This window comes from Rana temporaria, chromosome 3, assembly GCF_905171775.1.
Source record: "Rana temporaria chromosome 3, aRanTem1.1, whole genome shotgun sequence".
In the NCBI taxonomy this organism is placed as follows: Eukaryota; Metazoa; Chordata; class Amphibia; order Anura; family Ranidae; genus Rana; species Rana temporaria.
The window spans coordinates 109534882-109544825 of record NC_053491.1 but is presented as its reverse complement, the minus strand read 5'-3'; the positions used below and the strand labels follow the sequence as shown (position 1 = coordinate 109544825).

The window sequence follows — 9944 nt, the reverse complement described above, 5'->3', positions numbered from 1 at the left end:
AACCGTGAGCATCAGGAACCAAGCTCTCTAAGGCCGCGTACACACGGTCGTTCCAAACCGATGAGAATGGTCCGACGGGCCATTTCCATCGGTTCACTGCTGAAGTGGCCTGATGGTCTGATGTGTGTACACACCATTGTTCCAAAAGCCGATCGGGTCAGAACGCGGTGACGTCAAACACACGACGTGCTGAATAAAACGCTTCCAAGCATGCGTCGACTTGATTCTGAGCATGCGCAGGTTTTGAACCGATGCTTTCTGTACTAACCATCGGTTTGGACCAATCCATGCAACAAAAGCCTATAGACATAGCGAAAAAAAAAGGCTTTTGTTGCATGGACACTTGAAAACTCAGCCTATCTTAGTCACCGATGTGTGTTGTGCTTTGCACGCTGTACACCTATCTTTTGTAATTGTACACCATTTTATTATTACTACTATAGTACTACACTTTTACACCTTATCATGAGGGTATACATACCTGCACTGTTATTTTGGATTGTTTCACACCATTGTCAGCTAGATATAGCTGCACCCCAGCACGTTTATTTTGATGTAATTTTATTCACTGGATTGCCATTATGATCAGTAGTCAGACTGTATCTTTTTACATATAGAGTACTTGCTACACTTTCTTTACACATTTACTCCATTCCCTATTTCCAGCGCAGCACTACCCTTTTCTCTTTATATTAATCAGTACTTTATGTTTCCTTGTAAAAATATTTCCTTTCTTTAGGTAATTAAAGTCATGCTAAGTGAATTTTTTTTTTGGTTTAAAATAAAAAAGATGTTATACTTTCCTGCTCTATGAAACCTCCTTTTCTGGCAGTCCCTCGCCGGTGTGTTGTCATTTTTTTAACTTCGGTGATGGACAGACTCGATGGACTACTCTGTCTTTTTCTGCTGTCACTTTCCCATGTTTCCATGTGGTGGTAATCAATCATTTAGTGAGTTTTGTATGCTGTCTAGCGTCCTGTAATAAAGTATTTTTGAACAAGTCAAACTAAAAGTATTACCTATAGTACCTACTTTTTTTGGGAGCCTTCTCAGTTAATTTTTATAGTTTTGTGTCTGGGTACGGTAATCAACACTGGTGGTATAGTGGACTACATAAATTATTGGTTCTCTTGAGTAGGGAATTCCTGTGAAAATTCTCTACTCTTTATATTATTTGACAGCAGTAGGAACCTATGGCTCTTGCTACACTTATGCCGCGTACACACGGTCGTTTTTCGGCATGAAAAAAAAAAACTTCATTTTTAATCATCGTGTGTGGGCTTTACATCGTTTTTCGGCTTCTGAAAAACGACAACAAAAAATTCGAACATGCTGCATTTTTTAATGTCGTTTTTTAAAATGTCGTTTTTCAGGTTGTAAAAAATGATCGTGTGTGGGCTAAAACAACGTTTTAAACCCGCGCATGCCCAGAAGCGAGTTATGAGACGGGAGCGCTCGTTCTGGTAAAACTACCATTCATAATGGAGTAAGCACATTCATCACGATGTAACAGACAAAAAAGCGCAAATCGTCTTTTACTAACACGGAATCAGCTAAAAGCAGCCCAAAGGCAAATAGAACTTCCCCTTCAGAGTGCCGTCGTACGTTGTGTACATCACCACGCTTTGTTCATAATTTTTCAAAAACTATGGTGTGTGGGCAACATCGTTTTTAATGATAAAGTTGGAAAAACTTAGTTTTTTGGACATGCTGAAAAATGACATTTTTTTTCATGCCGAAAAACGACCGCGTGTACGCGGCATTAGACAGGCCATACATGGTTTGTATACTGGCCAATCCTTCAATGCTGCCTGTGTTGATAGGGTAATCGTGCAAATTTATTTCCTGCAACCAGTGGTGGCCTGTACATATGGGACACACAGGCCCAGCCCCCCCATCCATGCATCCAGTCCCCTAATCTACATGCAGGGCATCGGACGCATGGATTCTAATTGTTTTTCTTCTTTAAGCACGTGATTAGAGGAACAGGCTCTAATAGGCTTCAAAAAAGGATGGGGCTCGGCTCACAGAGCACTGCGTCCCGAGCCCACCCAGTTATGTGACAATAGTGAATGAATATTTGCTATTGTCACACTGATTCTCCTCCTGGCCATTTAGGAAACGAGTCGTGATGACTGTTTCCCGATTGGCCGAAATAGAGAAGCATTCCAATTAGCTGAGGAGGAGGGAGGAGACGCTGTGATGCAGAGAAGGAGAAGCAGTAGGAAGCCACCGCCCGTTGCCCACACCATAGATGGGGTAAGTGCCAGGCTGGAAACCGTCTGTCCGACACCGACCGTATGGGGGGGGGGGGGTTTGGCTGGGTGGCTGTGGGTGCACTGTTTGCCACCCTCCCTAGAAATATACCACCAGCCACCACTTCCACTGTGTATGACCTGCCTTAGTGTCTTCGCGAAAGCAGGAAGTGAGAGGAGCCATGTTGCATCTGAGCCAATTCTGGAGCAGGGACAGAAGTCAGGTAAGTGTTTATAGATTGGGGTGGGTAGGACAGGTAGTGGCGCATTTTGTACCTCAATGTAGTGAATGCATTAGGATTAAAAACCTTGAGACTTTAGAACTACTTTAAATATGTTAGCAAATTCAGATAATATTCTACTGGCAAACCTAGGCACTGTATTTTACACAGTTCACTTACTTATATTACTGCAGCTGCAAATCTTGTGATATGACAGTTCATGGCTATGTGCTGCATATTATTGGATGACATTTATCATTGGATGTTAATGTCTTTTGGGGCTAGTTTTGACTGTATTTCTGTCAATTCAATGGATAGTAGCTTCAAGAGAAAAAAATACCTTATACATTTTAATAAAGAAAAGTTCAGACTAGATCCCCCCACCCAACACCCTTTTTGTGCATCTAGTGCAACTAATCTGTAAGGGTGATGATATTGTGTTATAAGGTTCCCAGAACTTAATTACATTTTTGGGTCTTTAACTAGTGAAAGGAAAATCTGCCAGAGATTCCTTAATACTATATAGATTTCGTTATACTGCTGCACAAATTGCCGTAGGTTTACATTGATCCCTTTAATGACTATAGCAGGCATCCGCAGCGCGTCGCCGGAAACCAACTGTGATCGCTCCACAGAGAGCCAGGACGGGGATTTGTTAATGTAAACAAACAGATCTCCATTCTGTCAGGGAAGTTGAGAGAGATCGTCTGTTCCTAGTGATCAGTAACAGCGATCTCTCTCTACTCCCAGTCTCTAGGGGACACTTAACCCCTTCTTCGTCCCCTAGTGTTAACCCCTTCCCTACCAATGTCATTTATACAGTGGTCAGTGGCTATTTTTTGTCACTGGTCCCAAAAAAGTGTCAAAAGTATCCGATGTGTCTGTAGCAATGTCGCAATCCGGCTAAAAATAATCGCCATTACTAGTAAAAAATAAAATAATAAAAAAATGCCATAAATATAACCCCTATTTTGTAGACGCTATAACTTTTGCGCAAACCAATCAATATACGCGTATTGCATTTTTTCTTTACCATACATATGTAGAAGAAAAAATATTGGCTTAAACTGATGAAGAAATTTGTTTATTTTTTATTTTTTGGGGGATATTTATTATAGCAAAAAGTAAAAAATATTTTTATTTTTTCAAAATTGTTTTTTGTTTATAGCACAAAAAATAAAAACCGCAGAGGTGATGAAATACCACCAAAATAAAGCTCTATTTGTGGGAAAAAAAGGACATACATTTTGTTTCTGTACAGCGCCACACGACCGTGCTAAAGTGGCGCAATGCTGTATCGCAAAAAATGGCCTGGTCATTAAGGGGGTAAATCCATCCGGGGTTGAAGTGGTTAAAGTGGATGCCAACTTTCTCACTAGGCTTATATTCTCAATCCACTCTGGATATAGGGAAGTAGTGAGGGATTATTTTATTTTATTTTTTCATTTACAACAAATTTATTTAAACCATGAGGCTTTATTTCTGGTTGGATTCAGATTTAGATGTGGAGGCTCTCAGTGATGAAAGTCTACGCCTCTTGGCAATCTGTTCCTGGCGCTTCTCCTTTGCTTCCTTTGTTCTCTTAGCAAGGAGCTTGGCATACTCTGATGCTTCCTCCTTATTCTTCTGAGTGCGCTGCTTCTTCAGGGCAATACGACTGCGCTTGTGTTGAAGAACTCTAGGCGTTTCAAGACACTGGATCTTGGGGGCCTTAGTCCTGGCCTTCTTCCCTTCCTTAGCAAGAGGCTTTCTAACCACATATTGGCGCACATCTTCTTCTTTTGACAGGTTGAAGAGCTTGCGGACTCTGCTAGCCCTTTTAGGACCCAAACAACGTGGAACAGTGTTGTCTGTGAGGCCAGGGATGTCCTTCTCACCTTTCCTGACAATCTCCAAGTTCAACACACTTAAGTTGGCATCTACAATACAGCCATGCACAGACTTGCGTTTGCGCTCGCCAGTCCTCCTGGGGCGGTAACAGGAGTGACCCTTACTCAATAGCAGACGAACACGGCCATGGGTGAGAACTCCCTGTTTCATGGGGAAACCTTGCTTATCGTTGCCTCCACTGTTGCGCACTACATATCCCTTCCTCACTCAAAGGATCAGCTGAAACTTCGTTTCTCATAAAAAGTACGCAGCTTGCGTTCATCGTCAATTTCAATCAGCTTCTGGCAGCCAGTGGCTGGGAAAGAGATAATAAAGTGGGGTTTCCATCCCAATTTTTTTTTCATTTTTAGACCTAAAAAAGTAAAAAAATTTTTTTTTTTTTTACTCATCTGGAAATGCCTGTTGCTATGCGGTCCCACGAAATCTGCCTTTGAAATCACCTAGGATTCTGAGATCATCTCCCTCTAATGCTCCTGGGAAATGTGTGTCATTATTTCCCAGGATGCAGTGCGCTACCCAATTATCACTTCCAATCCAAGACTTCCAGGAAGTAAGTGCTTGTAGGCTTCACAATGCCCACAAGCAAAATCACAACGGTGTGGACATAGTTTTATAAACTATCTTTTTTTAATATCTATGCAGATCGGCGGCGGATTGTAAAATAGTAAGTGACCGGATTTATATTATAAAAACGCAGGATGAAAGGACATACATTTAAAAAATGCTAATTGTGGTTGGAACTCCACTTTAAGCTTCATGTCTGCACAGCCTATCTCAGGTCCCCCGCCGGGAAAGAGCGAGGGATTCTTTTGAATCTTTTGCCAGTTCAGTTGGGAAGCCCATTGTCAATGGAGACAATCATTCTGGTCCTAAATTGTAGACCTCCAATCTGTGAGAGTGTAGGATCCAGTGGGGATTGTGCTTTTACTGAGTTTCAGTACTGCCTATGGTAATATTTAAAGTGTCAGTAAACCCACGTCTTTAAAAACTATCAATAAATGCTTTATTACATGCTGTTCATACTCACTCCGTCACTGGGATTATTTTTTTGTATTCTGCAGAAACCCTGGTTTCCCTGCTGTTATCTACTGTATCTCTACCTTATGTTCATGTCCCCAGTGCAGCTAGGGATTTTACAGAGCAGTGTTAACAGCTCTGAACATGCGCAGTTTTCAGTGTATTTCTACCCTGAGCATTTCCTCTCTGATCACATCTGAGCAGCCCATGTAACTATACAGTGGTAAATGACAGTTCACTCCCTCCCTCCTCCTTCATGCCCACTATTAGGGCTGGGCGAATTTGTCCAAAAAAAAAAATCTGCGATTTAAAAAAAAAAAAAAATCACGATTCTAATCTAGTTTTTTTCTCCTGATGGACACCGCGCCGGCAGGAGTTTTTAGGCAAGGCCGTGGCTTTGGCCTAGTCCGCCACGATCCTGAGAAAAGGTTGCGGACTAGGCCGAAGCCGCAGCCTCGCCTAAAAAATCCTGCCCGCAGCTGTTATTCTAATACACAGGCTGGAGAGGTGGGACAATGTCTGTGATTGGCAGAAATCCACCCACACCATGTTATTGCCAAAAGATAATAAAATTGTAATTTCAAATATTCATTTGTATGACAATTTAAAACAGTTTATTTTTTGTTTTTTAAATTTGAACACGTGACCAGCAGCAGAGGACTAAAACCTTCCTCCTGCTACTGTTCCCATAAACACAGACTGGGAGAGATCTGGGTCATGTGACAGCTGCATATTGATTAGGAAAAAAGGTACCTGGCCTCACAAATGCGCTTCTGGAAGAATGGTCAAACATTCCCATGGACACACTCCTAAATCTTGTGGACAGCCTTCCCAGAAGAGTCAAAGCTGTTATAGCTGCAAAGGGTGGGCCAACTCAATATTGAATCCTACGGACTAAGACTGGGATGTCATTAAAGTTCATGTGCGTGTAAAGGCAGGTGTCCCAATACTTTTGACAATATGGTGTATGTAAAACAAAAGAATGAATTCTTCTGGACAGCCGCACTCAAAAATTGCCTTTATTGTAAAATCCAAATAGAAAAACAGCGCTACATGTCACAGCATACCGGCAGAGCTGACGCGTTTCACACTATACTTAGTGTTTAATCATAGCATATGGTGTATGTGCTGGGTGGCGGGTGGGGTGTTCTTTTAAAAAAGCATTGAACAGAGCCATAGCTCTGATAAGGATTTTTCTGAGCCATTTAGAACCATGAACCATTCTTACACCCGGCCCATCTCATTTCTGCTAGACTAAAAAAGGAAATATGTCTCTAGTTATACCTGAACACCCTGTAGAAAAATATATTCATATTTATTATTTTTTATTTAAAGTACCGTATTTATCGGCATATAACACACTTTTTTCCCCTGAAAATCAGGGGAATATCACAGGTGCGTGTTGTACGCCGACAGCGCACCTCGGAGGGGAAGGAGGGGGACAAGCGCCGCCGGAATCCACGAGCTGCCATCTCCTGTTTACTAGGCTCTGTCTAACTCGGCTCTGGTTGACTCTCACGTCTCACACACATACAGTCTCACCTCCGCCACTCACATTGGACCAGTATTCTGTCTATCACAGGAGCTGGTCCAATGCCGATGGCGGAGGCGGTGGGACTGTGTGTGTGAGAGCCGAGTAAACAGGAGATGACAGCTCTGTGATTTCCTGAAGTTCAGGCTGCTTTGATAAGGTAAAAAAAAAAGAGCATTAATCAGGCTGTATTGATGCATTGATGGGCTGCAGATGGACCTTGATCTGGCTGCATTGGGGACATTGATCAGGCTGCATTGGGGACATTGATCAGGCTGTATTGATGCATTGATGGGCTGCAGATGGACCTTGATCTGGCTGCATTGGGGACATTGATCAGGCTGCATTGGGGACATTGATCAGGCTGCATTGGGGACACTGATCAGGCTGCATTGATGGATTGATGGGCTGCAGATGGACCTTGATCTGGCTGCAGATGGACCTTGATCTAGCTGCATTGGGGACATTGATCAGGCTGCATTGGGGACATTGATCGGGCTGCATTGGGGACATTGATCTGGCTGCATTGGGGACATTGATCGGCCTGCATTGGGGACATTGATCGGGCTGCATTGGGGACATTGATCAGGCTGCATTGGGGACATTGATCAGGCTGCATTGGGGACACTGATCAGGCAGCATTGATGCATTGATGGGCTGCAGATGGACCTTGATCTCGCTGCATTGGGGACATTGATCAGGCTGCATTGGGGACATTGATCAGGCTGCATTGAGGACATTGATCAGGCTGCATTGAGGACATTGATCAGGTGGCATTGGGGACATTAATCAGTCTGCATCGGGGACATTGATCAGACTGAATTGGGGACATTACTCAGGCTGCATTGGGGACATTGATCAGACTGCATTGGGGACATTGATCAGACTGCACTGGGGATATTGATCAGGCTGCATTGGGGACATTGATCAGACTGCATTGGGGATATTGATCAGGCTGCATTGGGGATATTGATCAGACTGCATTGGGGATATTGATCAGGCTGCAATGTGGATATGGATCAGGCTGCATTGGGGACATTGATCAGACTGCATTGGGGACATTAATCAGGCTGCATTGGGGATATTGATCAGACTGCATTGGGGATATTGATCAGGCTGCATTGGGGATATTGATCAGGCTGCATTGGGGACATTGATCAGGCTGCATTGAGGACATTTATTATGCTGCAGATGGACATTCATGGGCACTGACCCTTAATTTGCTTCAAAGTTGTTAATTTAAAATATTTTTTTTTCTGAAACCTCCCTCTTAAAATTAGGGTGCGTGTTATATGCCGACGCGTGTTATACGCCGATAAATACGGTATTATTTGATTTTAAAGACAGACGTATTTTATCTATTTTAAGTAGCACACAACCCCATCCTAATTCTCTTCAAACTCGTGGTTCATGAAGTCCAAATCAGTGCAGGCTTTGAATATCAATTAGAAAGCGTACTTCTTTTAATATCAACTGCTTGGCTTCATTTTCATAATAATAAACATGTTGCAGGGCTGGGGACAAAAATTGTGTGCAAAATGGCACCTTCATTCATGTGTGCCTAAAACGGCATGATGTTTAAATACACCTCTAGAAGTTCCCCTTCATTACAACCACTGTGTTTTCATCTTTTAATGTGTCGGAGGAATTCTGTTTAGTATTTTTCCACTGACAAGCTTGATCCCTTGTAGTTACTGCATAGCAACTAGCACCACCTTGTGTAGGCTCTGATGATCACAGACAATGCATTTAACAAGAATTCACAGATCTATAAGAACTGAATAATGCTACTAACTCCCTATTCTGTCAGGTATACAACCTACACAAAAACAGACATGCGAGGCCGCCTACTGTACGCCATAATCAACAAAGAGACGGAGCTCAGCTATGAAGGATACAGCATTACAGTGATATAAATATTTTCAGACATTTAGCTTCTGAGCACGCAGAAATGTTTCTTGTATGCAATGAAATCCATAGATTGTTACAGACGGAAGGTGCATGTATGTTTAGCGGCAAGTCAGAAACCTTTAAAGAAGAAACTAATAAAGATTGCAGGAGATGTATGAGAGTCTTAAAGAACCAGAAAACCTTCCCGTTACTATAATGCAGCTAGTCATATTGACAAATATTTATACAATATCTTTATGTGAACCATGCTGTCTGTCGGCATTTGCAGCATGAGATATTACACACTCTATTCAGGATTACTAAGAAGCTAACTGCAATTCATTTTTCATTAAGTCATTTTAGGTTGAAGCAGAGTTACAGGAAACCTATATCTGTTATGGCTGTGCAAGCAATTAAAACAGAACTTTCTCAATCAACATTGGATATTTTTAACCCTTGTGCCGTTAGCATTAGTAAATAGATAGGAAAGTATATCATATTCGCTTGTTTTAATTTTTTTATTTGTATTTTACATTTTTTATTTATTTGTATTTTACATAGCTAGTTACGCGAATCCACAAACGTACGTCCGGCCGGCGCATTTTTTTACGTAGTTTCCGTAAGGCTTTTTTCGGCGTAAAGTTACCCCTGCTATATGAGGCGTACTCAATGTTAAGTATGGACGTCGTTCCCGCGTCGAATTTTGAAAATTTTACGTCGTTTGCGTAAGTCATTTGCGAATAGGGCTTTGCGTAAAATTACGTTCACGTCGAAAGCATTGGCTCGTTGCGGGTTAATTTAGAGCATGCTCACTGGAATACCCCCACGGACGGCGCATGCGCCGTTAAAAAAAACCCGTCATTTACGTCAGGTCAAGACGTATTAACATAAAACACGCCCCCCCATCTCATCCATTTGAATTGCGCGCCCTTACGCCAACAAAGTTACACTACGCCGCCGTAACTTACGGTGCAAATTCTTTCAGGATACGGAAAATACGCTGTAAGTTACGGAGGCGTAGTGTATCAGAGATACGCTACGCCGGACGGAAAGATGCGCTGAGGTACGTGGATCTGGCCCCAGCTGTTTAATTCCTTTTTTTTATAGGTGCACCTATACTACTGAGTCTGCAATGGTAGC

At 42.3% G+C, this 9944-nt stretch overlaps 1 protein-coding gene across 1 annotated transcript; it reads right to left on the bottom strand.

The window, feature by feature from the left end:
- Positions 1–3913: 3913 nt before the first annotated feature.
- LOC120931604 (40S ribosomal protein S6-like) lies at positions 3914–5139 on the bottom strand. The gene is given in 4 exon segments (XM_040343213.1): positions 3914–4568; positions 4570–4596; positions 4598–4675; positions 5114–5139. Coding segments are annotated over 4 exon segments (732 nt in total). The 5' UTR covers positions 5125–5139; the 3' UTR covers positions 3914–3952.
- Between the last annotated feature and the right edge of the window lie 4805 nt (positions 5140–9944).